Source organism: Chamaea fasciata, unplaced genomic scaffold (genome assembly GCF_029207755.1).
Source record: "Chamaea fasciata isolate MVZ Bird 193981 ecotype frontalis unplaced genomic scaffold, bChaFas1.0.hap1 SCAF_18, whole genome shotgun sequence".
NCBI lineage: Eukaryota > Metazoa > Chordata > Aves > Passeriformes > Sylviidae > Chamaea > Chamaea fasciata.
In genome coordinates this window covers 2055056-2074149 of record NW_027094103.1, presented here as the reverse complement: position 1 = coordinate 2074149, position 19094 = coordinate 2055056, and the positions used below count along the sequence as shown (strand labels likewise).

Here is a 19094-nt window from a genome sequence, read left to right as displayed (position 1 = left end):
GCATGCGGCGGGAGGGGCCAGGGAGGCACGGCCGGACGGCGGGCGTAGAAAAGAGGCGGATTTTATTGTGGCGGGGCGGTACATAAATACACACAGAGCTCCCCGCCGGCCGGGCCGCGCACCCGGCTTGGGCTGGGAGGTGGAGAGGGAGTTGGCAGCCCGCGGGGATGCTGGTGTGGGGCTGAGCGGACACGGCGCTGTGCGGTGTCGGCCCGGGCCGGGAAGGGCGGGACGAGAGCGATCAGTGCATCTGAGCAGCCCGGGATGGGGAGCTCGGGGGATGAGCGCGGGGCGGTGTCCAGCACCGGCACCCAGCACCGGGGAGGGAAGGGAAGAAGGAAGGGAGCCCCTTGTCTATATACAGATCGGTACAAAATCCTAACGCGTACTAGGGATACAACATCAAGCCGGGATGGGGCTGCGGCAGGGCCCTGGCAGTCACCACGGCTGCCCTGTAACTCTGGCAGCAGCCGCACGGCGCAGTCCTCCTCCTCCTCCTCCTCCTGTGCAGGTAGGGTCGGTGTCCTTCAAAGCCCCGGGCTGGGGGATCATTCCTCCTTGGCCAGCGTCTGCAGCAGCAAAGGGCTGCCGTAGCGAGTTATGTAAACATAGGAAATGCCATTGGATCAGTTCTACAGGATGGGGTTCGGATTAATTATGGCAGCACGATCCCATTCCAGGCTGGCTGGTGGCTTTTGGGATGCTACTGCTAGAAGAGAGTGGCCGCCCTTGCCCGTAAAGAACACGGCAGCTGCTTTTACATTGATAGCAACTGAAGCTGGGGCTGCTGGAACTGGAGAGGAGCAAACTTTGTCACTTGTGACAGACACTTGTTGAGTCAGATGCTGAGCCCGGATGGAAGCCAGGAATGGCAGAGGGAACCCTCCGTGTGGCTGCTGGAGGTAAAGGGAGATGATCGGGGAGCGTGGAGGACACAGGCTCCCCGCTCATCTGAAGGAGTTGGAGGAGGGTGTACAGCTGAAGAAGTCCTGGCTGATCTGGCGTGGGTAGCCCTCCAGCACTTTCACCTGGACCGGATCAAACTTCCAATAATCTTGGCCTCTCAGGAAATAGGCAAAACCTGTGGGTGAGAGAGGAAGGTTTAGAAGACACAGCATTCATGAGCTCTTTCCCAGCATTTTGTTCGGCTGTCACTCTGCAACACATTCAGTACTGAATGAGAGCTGGAGGAGGGAGGAGGTTTTACTTGAACCCAGGCTCGTGGCATTCGCTTTTCTCTCACACTGTTTTAGTTTTGATAAAAAATCTAGTTTTGCTTTTTGGGCAGTAAACAGGATGGATTTGATTTTATTTTATTTTCCTGGTGGGTTTAAATATGCTGTATGCTTGTAGTGAGGGCAGGGACAGGCAACTTGTGAAGACCTGCTCCGAGCATCTGTTACTGTGGGCAAGCTGCCCTGGAATTTAGGTTCTGGAAGCAGTGGGGAGTTGTTTCACTTCATCCTAGAGAGGAAAGAGGCACTCACCACACCTGTCATCCCAAGCGCCCTGGCTGTCCCCAGTGTCTCTGTGGCACTGCTGTACTGTTTTCGGCATTGGGCACATTGGTCAATACCAAAAGCTGCCTGTTCTTTGTTCAGCTCCCTGGGCTAAAGTGCGGGCAGTGTTTCTGTTGTCTCCTCATCACCTCTTTTGGCAGGAGCAGTAAGAGCTGGGCAGGACTCTGTGACCAAGTCAGATATTTGACTTCTCTCTATCATACACTTACATATCAGTTGCTGCAATTAATGAGAATGCAACTTCTTCTCAATTCTCTACGCACTGGAGGGAACTGCCCCTCTACATTGTATGGGATGTGTTGTGCTTGGGAAATATCCACCGCTACCAGATGTCTAAATGTGCCCAGCTCTTCCAGCTGGGCGGTGCTGTCAGGCAGGGCAGGCCATGCTCCTGCTGCACTGACCAGACTCATCCTGGAAGGCGGCGTCGATCTCGGGCGGGACGCCGCGCCAGTCGGCCATGGCCCGGGGGTAGATGTTGTCCACCTGCCGCCTCTGCGGGTTGAAGCGCCAGTAGTTGCCTCCACTGAAGATGTAGATCTTGTTCTTCTCAGCCCCCCACACCAGAGCTGCCTGCACAGGGGATGCAGGGAGGCCCAGCTCCACGATTGGGGTGGGACCAGATACCCGTCTCTCACCATCATAAATCCAGTATTGAGAATCTATTGAGGAGACAGAAAAGGGGGACAAAGGGGTCAAAAACTCTGGTAATTTGGCAGTGAACTGTGCAACTGGAGCTGGTGCCTTGGCAGAGCTCCCACGGGAATCTGTGTTTGAGAGGCAAAACCACCACCAAGTGTAGTGGACCCTGCCACTGTTGTGTGTCCAAAATGCTGCCAATGCATTGACATCGCACCTCAGTCCAGCCTGGTGGGTGTTGGTGGGGGACAGGAAGGTCCTTTTCAGCACATTTTTCTCTATTTGTGGAAGTTATAAAGGACTTGGCTGGAGGGACCAGCCTCTGCCCTGCAACCTCAGCACTTGGAAATCATGCGGGCATGCACAGGCACAAAGGGGGCATGTGGCTGGAAAGGAGCAAGCTGCAGAAACCAGGAAGAATTTGCCAAGTTGAAATAGAGAATGGAAGCATAGTTCCAGATTAGATTAAAATGAGAATCTCTGTAATTAGCCCACGGCATGTAATACTTTCCCCTTATCTCATTTTAACTCACCGTAGGAGCCTGCCAATTTTAGCACTGTAAGTCCTTGCAGGCAGGTCAGGTGCTCAGAAATGTGTTTATGCAGGAGCTCTGCCTGCAGAGCCACTGGTGTGATTTTGATACTCAGTCTCATGGAGTGCAGACAGGGTGTGCACACCCACAACGAGTTCCCATGTCATTCTGCATCCCTCCTATTAAACCTACACTTGGGAAGGGCATTAAAGAAAACAGTGGAGCTGAAATGGGGTTTGTTGCGGGCCTTGAACCCCAGAAATGGCCAAGAGGTGGTTTTGTTTTTAATCATTCTGGTTGCTGCAGGTTGCCTGACTCTGCACCCAGGCTCCCTGTAGGCTCATAAAGTCATGGTGTACCAGGGAAGTTCCAAACCACATCTCTGAGGAGCAGAGAAAATGCTGTCCCCAACCTGAGCAGGGCCCTGGGGACACAGGCACAGCCAGGGAAGATGCTGGGGTCCACTTCTGGCACAGTGCTTCCCATAACATCTGGGATGATGGAGCAAATATTTCCTTCTTTCTCCTCTGCCAGGGCGGAGGCTCATTACAAATCTTTGTGTTCCAGGGAAGGAGAATGGGATATTGTGGCTGTGGTTAAAACAAAAGTGACCCTTTGTTCTCTCTTCTCTGCTCAATACCTGATAGAAAGTTTAAATAGATAAGGAAACAAATAACAAGGATTGCTGGATTGCTGAGGATTTATTCTCCCAGGAACCTGCCGGGTCCTGACTACCCCTAAGTAATTGAGATGCATTTCCGAGCCATCTGATCACAGTGCAGCTCCTACCTTGGAAAAACCAGATGTTGCCCCGGGGGTCCTCGAAGGTGGCATCGACAGAGGTGGGGATGCCCTGCCAGTGGCGAGAGGCCAGGGCTGGGTATCCGTCCTGCAGCTTCCCAGCGCGGAGCCGCCACACGAAGCGGGACCTGAAGAAGAACAGCTCCCCTCGGATGGTGGCTGCAGCATCGAAAGCTGTGTGGCAGGCACTGGGCTGCACAGCCTGCCAAAGCACAGCACAGGGTCAGGGCTGGCACCCCAGGAGCCCCCAGCCCAGGGGAGGGCCCTGTGCCCAGGCAGCTGCCCGGTTTGGGTTGGGCAGAGATCCCCTCCCCGCACATCCCACTGCCAGCTGGGGGTCTGGCCTCAGCAGTGTTGGTGGGGGAGGCAGACACCAACTCGGGCTGCTGCCAGCCTCCTGCTGAGGGCAGCCAGGGTGTCAGGGAAGGGCACAGACCAGCCCCTCACTCACCTCCACGTTGGTGATCTCATTTGTTTCCAGGTCTGGCTGGGGCAGCTGTGCTGGCTGAGTTGGGGTTGGGTCAGGGTCCGGTGAGGGTTTCCCATACAGGTACTGGATGCCTTGCTTGTCATCCTCACTCAGGCTGAGGGGGTAGCGGAAGATGTAGAAAGGAGACATCAGGGACTTGGAGACAGCCGTGTGCTGCAGGCCCAGGACGTGGCCAAACTCATGAGCAGCCACTTGCAGAAGGTCAGTGCCTACACAGGGAAAAGATGGAAGATACTTTTGTCTACTCACGTGCTTTGGCCTCCTGGGCCTGCTCCTACCAGTTACCAGACACTGACATGTGTTGCAGGAGTCCAAGAAGAGGAAAGAGAAATCTACTTCCGACTGTGTTGTTCCCAGGTATCTGCTGTGTAGCTCCAAAATATGCTTGTGGGGGTTTTTTTTTAAGAGTCAGAGGGCATAGTAAAGGGGTTCACTGGTTCAGAAGCACCATGAATCAATTCATACACTTAGGTATTAACCTGGACATGTTGGTAATTTGGAATTCTGGTGTCAGAGGCTCTTGCCTCTTGGTTACCAGGAAAAAAAGGATTTTCCACGCACTTTTGGAAAGGAGAAATTTGCACAGAGAAGGAAGTCTAGCCCAGAGGTGCAGGAGGTGGGGTGGTAAGGTTGGTGTTTGTCCACCCAGCCTTGAAGCAGTTGTTGGCTGGAGCCGAAGTTTAACAAGTTCCAGTTAGATCACATCCAATGTGGAAGGTACTGGTGTCAGTGAGAGAGCCCTGGGATTAACGCCTGCCAAAGGCTGCTGTCACACAGACAGCAGAGGGAGCTCAATTATTGCTTGTCTGGGGGCTGTGTCAAGAAGGTGTCATTTAGAAATAAATCCATGACAGATTATCTAATGTCAAGGCCTGAGACTTCTTCACCAGATTTAAACAGATTTATGGGAGACCATGTTTTAGGAATACATGACCTTGGAGCATCTACAAAAGGAGAGGGGGGAAAGGGGATTTCAGTACGCAAACTTGTATTGTTTGGCAGGTTTTGCTTAGCTTCCACTGGGTCCTTTTTAAGGCTGCTAAATTTCACTGTGAGTGGAGGCTGTTTGTTGACGGGTCCCAGCATATTCATCCACTTGCCTTCAGCCAGAAATCCTCCAAGCTGCAGCCCAAGTGATGAGAACAGCAGGGATGTGAGTCAGCCAGCCTTGATGCTCCAAGCAGGATTTCCCTGCTGGCTCCAGGGGAGCAGGTCACTTCTCAGCCCCAGGACCAGGGGGAATACAGTGGGGAGGAATGCCTGGGAAGGGTGGAGGGGAAGGTGAGCGCCGGCCTTCCTCCGCTGGCCCGCTTTACTTGGAAGCGATGAATTTGCACAGCACTGGCCTGATTAAATCAACACATCTAGGCCAGCTGAGAGAGGGGGATTTCTAGGCCAGTGATTTATTACAAACTTTCAGACACTTCTGTTTAGCTTGGCAGGCTCCTCACTCGCTGCTTTCCAGTGTTGGCAGATCAGCTGTGCTGTCAGATTCTCCAGGGAAGGTGCGCAGCAGCGCGGCTGAGGGAGCTGTGCTGGGCAGCATCCCTGTGTCCCTCATGGATGGCCCTGCGTCCTGCACGGCTCTGGAGTGACCCCAGGGCACACTTGTGCTCTCCCATCAGGAAAATCAGGCTAAGGATTTCCCTGTCTCGCTGAGAGCTGAGTCAAGGGTTTATCCATGTTTATATCGCAAAGCTCTTTTCAGCATATTAAACGGCAATTAGCTCCAAAGAGATTTACAGCGGTTATTTATGGATGATTTTGGGGGTTGGAGAGGGGGGAATGCCATGGAATAGAGCTGGATTCTGATGGGAACTGCTGTCCATTTTCAGTTCCTGGTTTGGCCCCAACACTGTTTTATGGGAGAATGCAGGAAATTCTTCAAAAACACAGGCAACCCCGACAAAGGGCGAACACCGACAGAGCCCACCCCTCCCCCAGGAGCAGAAACACTTCTGCAAAGAGGTCCTGTGCTCTGTGATTCTTGTTGTGGGTCAGCGTGAGCAGGGTTGGAGATACAGCAGTGCTATGCCCCACACAGTCAAACTGGCCTACAGCTGACATTGACACGGGCTTTGGGGGACCCCACTGACAGGGCCAACATTTCTGGGGATCCTTGGAGAGGCTTGGGGTTAACTTGGGCTTTGTGATTGTTTCTTTGTTCGTGTAGATAAACTGGGAAGGAGGAGGAGGAACTGGTTTAATTTTGGAGCTGGGATAATTTTGGTGAGTCTTCCAGAAACTGATGCTCTGGGCAGGGCTCCAGATGGTCCCAGGCGGTAGCGCAGTATCTCATGAGATACTGTGACACCAGACCCTGAGTGCCCAAGCAAAGAGCTACCGGCTTGGATCTATTATTAGCAGAAATTAAAAAAAGAGTCTTGACTGGATGTGGCCTTGTTTATGGTCAGGGCATTCCCAGGGCACTGGACAGAGCTGGAGCCTGGGTGGTTTCCCTTTATGGATTTGTTTGAGGGCACATGGTGAACAATGTGTGCAGGGACTGGGACTGAGGCTGTTCTTTGGAAGACAATGGTGTCACACGGAGCTTGTGCCTCAGCTCTCCTCCATCCTTTCCTTGTTTCATTTCTAGTGACTCCTGCCAATGCTGGGTGCAATTCCCACATGGCAAGGCACATGACTTGCTCCCCCCACACAGGAGGAATCCATGGGGAAGCCGGGGTCCTGCTGCTGGACACCGGCTCTGCTGTGGCTGAAAGATAAAAATACTGGAATACTAACAGCAGTGGTGGGAGATGACAATGCTCACCACAAAAATAGTTGTTGCTTCTCAGTTTAACAGGGTCCCTGCTCACACCACAGGGAGTCATTTCCAAGTTCATTGACAAGCATCCTGGAGCACCCACAGCTCACCCACGGTACCATACCCAGGTTGTTCCCAATCGTCCAGGTCTCGTCATAGTCAAAGTGAACATCTCCTTCCCGGTGTGTTTTGGGGAAGAAGGCGTGTGCCAGGATCCCTCCAGGCCCATCAAAAGGCAAGTTGTCTCCGTGCCAGTACCTGCAGGGAAGACATGTTGCACCTCAGCCAAAGGGCCGTGGAGTTCCAGCACCATACAGCTGAAGGTGGGAGCCACTGAGAGGGGACAGTTCATCCCACGGGTCTAGATCAACTGCTCAGAGCTATTCCAATTGCCACAAGCCAAATGCTGCATCAGAGCCCTGAGGAAGCAGCTTGAGCACACCAAGCACTGAGGAAGCAGATCTCAGTCACACCAAGCCCTGTAGGGTTTGTATGTTTTCTCAGGGATGTTTCTCCCACTCCCCTCCTCAGCTTCCAGCCCAGAGCTGACTATGGAGCCTTAAGAATTAAGGAGGTGACTGCCTAAGCCAAGATTGAGTTGATATTACTGAGTGATGGGGGGCTTCAGAGGGGCAGCTGGCAGCAAACCCAGCCAAACTCTCAGATCCTCACTCAAGTCAAGCCACTGATGAGTAATGAAGGAAACCCATGAGAGATGTGGCCACTTGAGAGAGCTGAAGGAGGCAAATATACAGCATGCGAATCACATCACTGCTTGGACAGTCTCCACTGCCCTCATTAGCTCTGTGCAAACATGCAGCTTGGGGAAGTCTTTGCCCCAGTGAGTATTTTGCCAAAAGGGAATTTCAGGCCAGGAGCCAAGATTCACTTAACCAAGAAACTATATTTGTCTTTGGACAGACAGTTACATCGTTCAGTCAAGGGACAGGATGGAGGACTTGAAGATGGAAAGTCAAAACAAACGCTTAAGCAAACAGCCTGTGGGCAAAGAAACGTAAATGTACCAGGAAAATTAATGAATGATCAGCAACGGTGCTGTGCACAGCCAGTGTGGAACAGCTGCACTCACACCGAGCAGCCCACGACTGACAAAACTGAAACGATCCCAGTGTCTGTAAGCAGAAATATGAGCCTCCATTTCAGTGCCTAAGCTGTGTGCTGGCAGGTCTCTGCTCTGGTTACAGCCCTGCTCCTCTGGCAGGGAGGAGGGGGTGCTGCCCACCGTGCTCACCTTGTGAAATCGATGACGATGTCAGCCCGTCCCTCCTGCACCTCGGTGAAGGTCAGCGGGGTCACATCGCTCCAGACCTTCAAAGCTTCCTCAATGGTCCTTCTCACTTCAGCTTTTACAAGTTGCCATGGGAACCTGATAATTCTGGAAGGCAACAGACACTGGATGATGGAGAGTCCATGGACAGGGCTGTCACAAAGTCACCAGTTCTACGATCAGTGTCACTGGGGCCACCATTCTCAGCACAGAACATCTCCCATCCATACATGCACTGCTCCAGCACCCTCTAATGAGCAACACGTGCAGCAGATAAATCCCATCACTGTTGAAACCCTCTGGTTGGTGTGCCAGAGGTGAGTTCCCTGGAGAGTTTTGCAGATTCTGTGTTGTTCTGAAGTGCCACAGCACCCCCCAGGTCTGTCTCCTGTAAGGCCACCACCACGAAGATTCCTGACAGTGGTGTGATGTGATTTCTTCTCAGTCTCTGCATTTTTTTGCCCCTGGAAACTTGGGTTCACTCAGCAGTCACTTCCTCCAATAACAAGAGCAGACTGAAAGGTCTACCACAGAGGGAGGTTTCTTTCCCTTCCACTAACGGTGTTGCTGTGTGTAAATCCCTGCTGTGTTTCTTTCTTTAACACTATTGACCAAAAAGAAAAAGAAAAGGAAGAAGCCTTTATGTTATCTACAGCCTCCTGATGGTGTGAGGATCTACCTCCTGTACTGGATTAAGCAAAAGATGATTTACATGTTGTCAGGGTCCATATGACTGTGCTCACTTCTCCACTCATACCCCTGAGGGCAGCTGGGGAGGCAGCACAACCCTCCCGCCAGCCTCTTGAGCAGATTCACAACTGACAATGTGTGCGGTGATTTGGGCAAAACTTTACACTGAAGTCGTGTTTACGGGACCATCAACAACAGCTGAACAAAAAGATCCTTTTAAAATAAACTGTGAGGTGATTGCCCTGGGGGTGGCTGTGGGGGCAGAGGCGCAGCAGGAGGGTGCTGCGGGAGGCTCAGCTCAGCACGGGAGGGCAGCGACCCTGTGTGCCCAGGGCTGTCGCTGCAGGGCTGACCGAGGGCTGGGCAGGGCTGCGAGGGCAGCTGGCTTTGCGGAGCGTGCTGACGATGGGGGATGTGGAGGCGCTGGGCACAAACCTGCCGCGGTTCAGCGTGTGGCTGCCCCGCTTGCCCTGCGCCTCCAGGGTCACATCCCAGCTCCAGGGAGCATCACACCGAGCAGCTGGGGAGGGAGAAGCAAACCAGCCTGACTGCCCCTGCAGGCCTCCCTTACTTGTAGGTGAGGTTGGTCTTGTCCCAGCGCCCCCCGGAGAGCACGAAGCGCTTCTGGCGGTTGCGGCCGCTCTGTCCGTCGGGCAGCGGCGGCAGGTCGGGCACGCCGCAGCGCGGGGGGTTCCAGCCGGGCTGCCCCGCTGCACCCCCGGGGGAGCCCTTGGCAGGCACCCCCGTGCCCACGGCCTTCACCAGGGCAGACAGCCAGGGAGCCTGCTCCTTCCAGGGGTGATGCTTTCGAGACACGTCCTGAAAGGCAAAAGCAAAACCGTGACTCCGGTGCCCGTGAAGACGCTTCGTGCTGCAGAGGGGACGAGTGCCCCCAGCAGTCCTGCAGCAGCGAGTTCTGCTTCTGCCCAGGGCTGCTTCCCCTCTGCTCCCCACAAACACGCCGTGCTCCCTGGGCCCTGCTGCTCTGAGGCTGGCTCACACCTGGGAGGCACTGTGTCATGCCATGGCACCCACTAAGCACTCGGCTATTTTTGGTCCACATTTCCTTGGCAGCTGGCCGGCAGGAAATACTTTTGCAGGCTGTGGATGAGAACCAGACCCTTCAAGCATAAAACAAATCACTAGGGAATAAATTCTCCCCCTTTGCCCTACATCCTTTATTCCCTCCTGGCCCTGGGTAGAGGTGACATTAATGGAGGAAGTCTTGAGTCCCCAGCATGCAGTTGTGTTCAGTTGTCACTTCCCTGGTGTCCTCTTGCTGCCCTGGCACCGTGGGCAGCTCTCAGCAGGGCCAGTGGGCACGGCAGAGCAGGACACAGGGATGTGGGGGTGACAGCCCAGCCCACGGGGCAGAGAGCAGCAGTGACTGTCCCTGCAGCCCCATCACTGCCTGAGGGAAGGCCTGCACCACATCCCCTTGCCTCAGCGTACTGTGACTCTGCTTGGGGTAAGATCCCCTGGGCTCTCCCACACTTAGTTGGAAAAGCAAGGTTTCTCTTGACAGCATTAACTAATGCTAATTAGCTGACTTCCACTGGTTTCCCACGCGACAGCAGGACTGTTTTGCCACCCTGAAACACAGCCCGGGTGTCATCAACCTGCTGTGAGGCATGTGGGGTGAGAGGTGCTTGGTCCACGTCACTGCGCTGCAGAGGGCCAAACGCAGATGTTTTCTGCCTGATTTTATGCAGCAAATGTAAAGGTGTCTGAGCAGCAGGAGGAGCTGAGAGGCAGCAGTGCTGCATCTCTACCTGGACACAGGCAGGCTCTGTCCCACAGGGCTCCAGAGGGACGACTGGGCTTTAGGTAGCCTCTCTCTTCCTCTGCAAAGACCTGCCTTCTTCCAGGCCAGCTTTCCTGGCTGGGCTGCCAGGGACACAAAGGTCAGGGTGGCACAATGCCAAGCTGCCACGATGCCGTGTAATCCGCATGCTGCCACCACTCTGCTCCCCACAATGAGCCCATTCATGCGGGCTGGAATGAAGTGTGAAGGCCTTGGCATTAATTCCAGCACCGAGCTCCAGCCCTCTGAGTGAGGCACAGATGGACAGGGGTGCCAGGGAGGTCACACAAGGTGCGGTTTGGGTGTCCACACGTCACTTCAGCCTTTCGTGTGTCTGTCACTGCTCGAGCCTGCTGGCTTGTCCTCCCCAGACAGACAGACAGACATCCTTGGTGGCTTGGCACCTGCCAGCCTGTGCCTGAGAACCATTGACACAATCCTGGTGTCCCAGTGCACTTTCACACACCACAGGGACTGCACCAGCAGCACATGCAAAGAGAGAAAGCCTTTTCACATCCTGAACAGCAAAACCTGTCCAAGGCACCAGCCATGCACTGAGCATCCATTCAGTGCTTTAGGGGAGGAGGAGCACGGGCTGGCCTGCCCCAGAGGAGCCTGCACAGGGCTGCTCCTGCCGAGCACTGGAGCCCTGCCAGGCTGGAGGTACCTGTTTCTCTAAGAGGAGCTCTCTGAGAGACACCTGGCACCGTGTCTGGGCTGGCAGCTACTGCCTGCAGGGGACAGCTGGCAGGAGAAGCTGACAAAGTTCATGGTCTGGCCAACATCTTGCTCTCAGCCCCGATGACACCGAAGCACATTATGGCAGCTGTGTCACCAAAGTGCAGCCCGGAGGGCTCTCTGCCCCTTGCTCCTGGGAGCACCCACTGCCATGCCCTGACAGCTGAGGACTTGGGGTGATGAATGCATCTGGTTTGCCAAGGCCAGGAAGTGCAGGAAGAAGGAGCACTGGGAAACCCTCAGGAATTGCTCAGGTAGGTGAGCGGGCTGAGGCTGACCCAGATGCCTTACCCCTGGTTTTAGTCTGCACATTCCCCTCCTGGGAAAGCCAGTTGCCTCACAGCCTGGGGCCACTGGCATGAACTGAAGATCATCACTCTCCTCTGACCAGGAGCAGAGAGAGGAGAAGTTGCCTCTTTTCTCTCCCCTCCTTGGTTAGCTCAAGGCCACTTTTATGAATCCCAGCTTCCTAAAACCCACCGTGCAATACCAGGACCCTCCCTGCTCCTCCTGCCCTTTGCAGATTCGGTCCTGGAAGGGGCACAGGGTGGTTCTGTGAGTGGCTCTGGGTGGGACAGGAGGCAAAACCTGCCCTGCCTGTGCCCCTGGACAAACAGTGACTCTCCCCTGTCGTCACTGCACCAGCGTTAGGACCATGGCAGGAAAGGGCTGGAAAATGCCACTGCAGGCACAGCCAGCAAGGGGAAATGTGACAGGCACAAACCACTTGCCAAACAATGCTCAGGGGACACCCAGGCTGCAGATCTTGGTCTCCTTGGCTGGACACACCTTTCTGCAGGCACTTCCCAGGGTTTAGATATTGTGTCCACTTGCTTAAGATTGCATCCTTCCCACCCAGTGCCGAGCCCAGCCTCTGGTGGGGAGATCCTGCTTTGTTCCCTGAGCTGTGCTACCACTCCCTGACTGCATTTCACAGGGTTCACTTAGGGCCCTGCTGCTGCCGAAGCTGCGACAGACCTGTCAGGGGAGGGGAAGAGGGCATTGGGTGCTGGGTACCTATCAGGGCATCCCCACTTGTCCCATCCCACCAGCAGAAGGGAAGGGATTCCTCAACACAAAAGCAAAGGAAATTCCCTGCAGCCCAGGACAGGGTTTGTCCCAGCAGAGTGCAAACCTGATCCGAGCCTCTGGCTGAGTGTGTGCAGCCACTTGCACTGCTCCTCCCTGCACAACCCACAGCTGGGCTGCCTGCTGGGAAGGGAACAGCTGCCCTGTAGTCGAGGAAGAGGCCAGGGCTTTGCAAGAGAGGCTGATCAGTACATGTGAATACAGCACAAGCACAGAGAGGATTCCAGGCCTGAAACCGAGGGCTGAGGGCAGCCAGAACAGCAGAGGAGCAAAGCTGTAGACAAAGAGGGCTGTGCTGCAGGCTGGTCACTGCTGCTCACAAAGAAAGGGCCTCTTCCTGCAGCCTTGTGACTGAAAGGCTGAGGGGGAGCAGGAGGGAAGGGGCAGATCCCATGGGACAGCAGAAACCACAGCGGAGGTACAGGCTGCCCACTCAGTTCCTCACAGCTTTATCGGCCTTCGAGTGCTGTGATACAACAGCCATCACCTCTGGGTCTGCTGGAGCCAGATGAACACCAGCCAAGCTTCCCAGGAAGTGTTCCAGCCATCCAAGGAGCCAGGAGCATCTCTAAGCTCGTTGTGCTGGGCAGCACTGACCCTGCAGAGCTGCCGGGAGGGGCAGCAGCCAGAGCAGCAGCACCGTGTGTGAATGAGCGTGGGGTGGGGCTGGTGCCTGGGGGGACAAACGCCCGGCTCTCCACTGCCTGGGTCCATCCTCCTCTGCCTGCCCTGGACTTTAACTTGTGTCCTCTACTGTGTACCTAATTACCTGGGCTCCTGGCTGCTTCTGTGGCACGGACATGAAAGGAGACCCCTCTCCCCGCCAGACAGGAGCGACTGGACAAGTTACAGCCTGAGCCCCATCAGTCTTGGGAGCTTCCCCTGTCACTGGGGCTGTTTTCTCTGAAGTTGGGGAACGAGCTCATGGACTTTGTCTCCACTTCTCTGTCCCTTCTGCTCCTGCTTTTCCATTGCTTCTGTTCCTGCTTTCTCCTTTGGTTACTCAGAGTGTTTGCCGCCTCTCTGGATGGTGGCATTATCCTCCTCCTACCTATGAGCCCGCACCTCAGAGCACTCCTGCCCTTTTTTCAGTGGGGAAGGACAGCAGAGATGCTTTCCCCTGCAGTTCTCATGTAAGACAGTTCTCTCACCCCATTTCTGTCCACTCTGGGGTGGCTGTGCCCCCCACGGGCTCTGCACCCCCTTACAGCAGTGCTCCTGCCCGAGATCAGCACTGTTCTCCTGATGCATGGACAGCTTTCTGCCCAGTGTGCCTTTCAGCCCAGCACGGAGTTGCAGAGGTTGGATTTGAAAGCGCAGTTACAGCTGATGGCTAATGGTAAAACTGGAACCAGTTTCATTCCAGTCAGGTTGTGTTCCAGGAGCAAGCTGGGCCCAGAAGGTGCTGATGCTGCAGGTGAAATTTCAAGGCAGAAACTGACCACATGACTGTGGTCTGGTCTAACCCGGAGCTAAATGTGCTCCTGGTCGAGGCACTATTAGTGGAAACAGTGCCTGGGCAAAGCCACCAGATTTATTGATCCCACCTCCCCCAGGACAAGGCAGAGCCTCCCAGCCCCTCTATGAATTCTTTGCTCACACAAAATACTTCTGCTCCGCACTGGCTCCTCCATGCTGGGCTGCAGCCTGGCCCTGCTGCAGACAGAGCCAGGGAGAGCAAAAAGGCCAAACAGGAGCTGCACACGCAGTTGGGTTTGCCTCTCCTCTCACTTCCCCCAGCCCATGGCACCATCCAGCACCTCCCGGGGCCTGACAGTTCGTTTCCGGATTATTTGGTGGTAGTTGTTGTTGGCAATGAAAAAAGGAAAATGTTTATTTCTCCTAAGCAACACGAAACATGAAACATTAGGGACTGCAAATGTTTATGGCCACAGACAGAATGAGAAGAACCAGGCCCTGGTGTAACAAGAGAAAGCAAATGAATAAACACTGCGGGACTATTTTTATTATCAGACATTTTAATTATGTGACAGTTTGAGAGACTATTCCATCAACAACACCACAACCAAGCTGCTGGTGTCCCCCAAGCAACAGTTTGCCAGAAGCAGGAGTACTTGCAGAGCAAACAAGCCCCAGGATGCTGACATAGCAAAAGGTTTCAAGAGCCCTTAATCTGATGACCTAGAAATCCCCTTGAAATGAAGAAACTGCTCTAGGATGTGGCACACTCCTGGCAGGGGAGGAAGGGGGTTGAGATATTTTGCTCATTGTGCAGTTGTATCCAAGTTAAGGGGAGCCACAAGCTACCAGTGCCCCTCTCCTGCCCCAATCCACCAAGAGGAGGAAGTCTGGTCACCTGCCTGTCCTTGTTGGGACTCCTCTATCTGCACCAGGATCTCAGTGAACATCTAAAAACATGTCTGTGGCCCTTAGTGAACCCCTGAAGTGCTCTGCTTTTCATTTTACTATGTGCAGACTCACCAGTGCTTCCATTCACTTTAGGCTGAGCCATCCACAGTGCAAGAACACCCACAAACCCTTCATTTACCTGTCTGTATATTTGGGATTAGTAGGAAAGAGCTACTTAGCAGGAAAAAAAAAAAAAAAAAAAAAAAAGCAGGATCAGCATCCCTGCAGGACAACTTTCCACCAAAAATTCTTTTCAAACAACTCCTACACAGTGCATCCCTTCTTCTGCAGAGCCCCACGAGTTATGGTGCCAGGGCAGGACAAGTGTGGGGGCAACATAACCTGGAGAGGGGGATCCTCCCCAAGCTGCTTCTCCGCTCTCCCTCCCGGGTCTGCTTTGGCAGCTGCACCCCAGCCCTGCCACACTGCAGGGCGAGCGTGTGTGCTGCCCGTGGAGGCACAAACACAACAAACCCGCTGGAGAATAACTACTTACATGTGTCTTGAGTCTCTCCCAGAGCAGAAGATAAACATGCCTAAAATTACCCCAGCACTGACTGCAGGATTTAAATAGCCAAAGCGTGCAAATCAAAGCCTTCCTGCGGGAGCTGCCCGAGCCCGGAGCGGGGCAGGCAGGGGCTGTGGGGAAGGCAGTGCCCTGCTGCCAGAGGGGAACCTGCTGTGCTCAGGGGAGAGCTGCAGGACCTCCGATGGGTTATGCTGGTAGCTGGGAGGGTGCCCACCACTCCTCCACGGAGAGAGACCTTCCCAGCAAATACACTAGCTTTGATTTCCCAGGGGAGCCAAAAGCAAGGCAGGAATTCGGTGTCTGCGCGTGCACAGCCCCGAGGACTGCAGATCTTTTGTTCTCAGCTTTTACAGTGGACACCAGACACAGCCTTTATTCTGCTCTCAGTTTTCTCTTTCTTTCTTTCTTTAGGCATTAATATAAAAGTGAAGGAGCTCTACAGGGTTTGCCTCGAAGAACACAAGTCCTTCTGCAACTTGCCCTCTAGCCTGGCTTTAAAATGAGACTTAGCCTTTGATTCCCTCTCCTCTCAGCTGCTGCTGCGACTCGCAGTTGGAGCACAAAGAGCTGGGGTGCAGCACACTCCTGCACCTGGGCTGGCTTTGCCCACCTCACATCCCAGCACAGCTCCAGGAACCCCTGTGGTCTGTCTTGTAGGAGTGTGAACCTCTTCTCCCGGCTCAGCCCCTTGGCTCCTTTCTCATTCATCACCTGACAGCAAAAGGTGGCCAGACAGGAAATTAGCTGCTGTTAGACATTAGGGAAACATCCCTTTGTGCAGCAGGCAGGGAGTAGTCAGAGCAGGGAACACGTGCTGGCGTGGCACAGCTCCCTGTGAGAGAGGGCAGAGAGTGGCCGCGAGCGCAGCAGAGCCACCTCAGCTGTCCTGCACTCGGAGGAGCGGGGTGCACTGCTGCCAGCTTACACCGTGTAAAACTGCCTTCACCCCAGAGGCAGCAGGAGAACCTTCAGAAGCCTTGACACCAGATGAGGAAGCCAAAAGAGCAGCTATTTGGGATAACAGAACTGCTGTTTGTAAGGATGGGAACTCCTCTGTCCATTTCCAGCCCAACCAGTGCAGCCACCATCTCTGCAAAGACTGAATCAAACACACCAATCTGGAACCCCGAGCCCCACGTGGCTGATCCTGAACAAAACATGCCTGCAGGAATATCTATCACCTGCAGGAGTTACTCCAGCCAAGAGGAAAGCATTAGCACTCACAGTGCAGAGCATTAGGATGAAGAAGAAATCACCTCTGTTGGCAGACCCAACTTGGGGGACCTTCTTCTGGAGCGTGGTAGTGGATTTGATGGACCAGCCCTGGACCCCTGCATTGATTCTGTGCTCCTCAGCAGTTTGGTGTAGTTCCCACTTCAAGGGGTACTGGCCAAGCCAGCTGAGCCCCAGCAGCCCCTGCAGGCAGTCAGCGGCTGTGAGCGCTGGCAAAAGGAGGTGCACAGTGACACGGCAGCCGGGCTGGGCCAAGCTCAGATGGAGTGAAACCCAGGCTGGCTCTCCCTTCCCCCCGGACCCCACGCAGGTCCTCGCTGGCATCAAGAGCAGGACCAGAGGCTGTGCAGGTTCCTCCAGGAGCAGCAGCTGCCCAGCTCACACAGGGCAGAGCATGAGGCACCTGCCAGCCCAGCCCGTGTCCCACGGGAACCAGCAGTCCCCAGCTTTATGCGGGTGGAGCTCTGCCCTCCCAGCTCACTGCCTACTGCCCTCCGAGGGGCCTGGAGCCCTCGGGGCAGCGTCATTCCTGAAGTGCACAGTGCCACCACCCAGCGTTGGCCTCACCTTCCTCAGAGGCAGAGCGGAGCCAAGCACGGTGACATTTCCCTTGGAGGAACGCGAGCACTTTGGGGGCCAAGGCTGCTCTGTGCCAAGTCCCAGCCCACAGCAGATTTAGCAGCCAAGTTAGAAAGTGCTCAGATGACAGAGCTGATAATGAAACCATCGACAGAACCTGAACTAATCCCCTTGGGCTGCTACTGGGCATTTGCTGTGTTATTATTTCATGGCACACCGGCGAAGCGCATGTCTATAATAACCCAATTACGCACGCACACATTCCCGGCACAAGGAACTCTCTGTCTTCTCCCGTCCCCCAAATCCCTCTCACGCCGCTGCTCTTCCCTGGCAGCCGCAGTCCCCGCTGCTCGCGGCTCCGTCCCAGGTGCTGGGATCGGGCAGGCATGTGCAGGAAGAGCGAGCCCTGCTGCTCCTCTCCTGCCTGCGCCTTTGATTCATCCCTTCAGCCTCGTCTCCCCGAAACACTCCTGGGAGCTGCCAGCACGGTGTGCAGGGGGTGTTCGAGCAGCAGCGAGTGCTCTGCCGCCTGTAAAGCACGCGGGATGCCGTGTCCTCTCCTAAACTCTCCTGGTCCCGGTCCCCGTTTTCCCTCGGGAACACGGCTGTGAAAACTCCCCGACAAGGCAAGCGGAGCCCGCGGAGCGGGAGGCACGGCCGGGGCAGGGGCAGCCGTCCCGCTGACTCCGGTGCCGGCGTCCCGAGCGCGGCTCGGGGATGGATGGAGCGGTGAGGGACTCATCCCGTTCAGCGGCGGGTCTGCCGGGGAGCTGCTGCCCTCGGGACAGCATCGGAGAGCGGCGGGGACACGGAGGCAGGCACCGGGCGGCCCCGACTCACCGGTTTGTGGCGGCGGGCGGGCGCGGCGGGCGCGCAGTGCAGCAGAGCGGCGGCCAGCAAGGCGGCAGCGGCGGGCAGCGGCGGGCGGGCCATGCCGGGCGGCGGAGCGGGCTCGGACATGGGGCAGAGGAGAGGGGGGGGGGGGGTCCTCGCTGAGCCTTTTATCCCCCCACCGTGGCCGCCTGCCCTCCTCCTCGCGCCTCCTCCCGCTCCTGCCTTTTGTTCTCCCCGAGCCGCGGCTGCACGGGCCGGGGGGACACGGGCCGGCGGCATCGCGGGAGGGGGGTCCCGCCCGGCCCGGCCGCTCCGCCCCGCCACCCCCCGGGGGCGGAGCGGGGCGGGACCCCCCTCCCACGCCTGCCCGGCCCCGGCCTCCTGCACCCGGGTCCTGCCTGGCTTGGGGGGCCTTTAAACGGGTGACTAAAGGTGTCTTTCACCTCTCCTGCCTGAGGGTGCCAAGGACTAAACCCAATCTTCTTAGTGCCCGTCGGGACCACTCCAGTCCCCATGGGGACTAGCTCACAGCCGTGTTGGAATGTGTTTGCACTCCTGCTTTGCCTGTGCGGGGCTCTGCTTTGCTCACTTTTTCACCCAAACCCTTCACTCACCCTTTGCAAGGCGGCTTTCCCTAGCAGGGATGCTGAGGGAGGGGAAGGAAGGGAGCAACTCCCCATTTTGGAGATGCCAAAGCCTTCCCCATCTGCTCAGCCACCTGGAGATGGAGGCAGCAATGCACTGATCTGGTTTCTTGGTTCCTGTTTCTATGGGAGAAGCCCTGGATTGTGTCAGCATCCTCTCAGCAGACCGAGTTTAGCTGAAAATTGTTTCAAGAAATGTACTGCAAATAAGAAAACTTTGATCTCCAGCTGTCTGGGCTGGTGTGCAGGGAGTGGGTAAAGCTTCCTGACATCCCGGACTCTATTACTGCTCTATTTGCCTGTGATCAGTTGTTCATGTTTAGTTTTATGGGAACCATTCTGCTGGTGTAAATTCTGGGTACGGTAAGCAGATGTGAGAAGAAAGAGCCTGGTCTTGGCTGGCTCTGGAAGGTGCTGCAGTGTTTAACTTGCAGGCTGTTAGCAAGATGTCCCTGCACCACAGCACCACGCTCAGCATATCCCTGAGGCCTTATCCGTAAGAGGGGATAGGGGAGTAGGGAAAACCACTTTGCACTGTGGAATTTA

The 19094-nt window shown here is 55.4% G+C and overlaps 1 protein-coding gene across 1 annotated transcript; it reads right to left on the bottom strand.

Annotated features, from left to right (window-relative positions):
- Positions 1–60: 60 nt before the first annotated feature.
- Positions 61–18157, bottom strand: MMP11 (matrix metallopeptidase 11). The gene is made up of 8 exons (XM_066199970.1): positions 17911–18157; positions 9300–9547; positions 8003–8146; positions 6875–7008; positions 3945–4192; positions 3482–3695; positions 1925–2182; positions 61–1081 (listed from the first exon to the last, which is right to left on the bottom strand). The coding sequence occupies exons 1-8, from the start codon at positions 18028–18030 to the stop codon at positions 948–950; spliced, it is 1500 nt and encodes a 499-aa protein (XP_066056067.1). The 5' UTR covers positions 18031–18157; the 3' UTR covers positions 61–947.
- Between the last annotated feature and the right edge of the window lie 937 nt (positions 18158–19094).

Bases quoted from the DNA above. Each gene is read 5' to 3' on its own strand.
- MMP11 (XM_066199970.1), bottom strand. From the start codon at position 18,030: ATGTCCGAGCCCGCTCCGCCGCCCGGCATGGCCCGCCCGCCGCTGCCC. The intron at 4,193-6,874 runs GTATGGTACCGT...TTCCCTGTGTAG, and splicing joins GACGATTGGGAACAACCTGG to GCACTGACCTTCTGCAAGTG. The intron at 3,696-3,944 runs GTGAGTGAGGGG...GTGCTTTGGCAG, and splicing joins ATGAGATCACCAACGTGGAG to GCTGTGCAGCCCAGTGCCTG.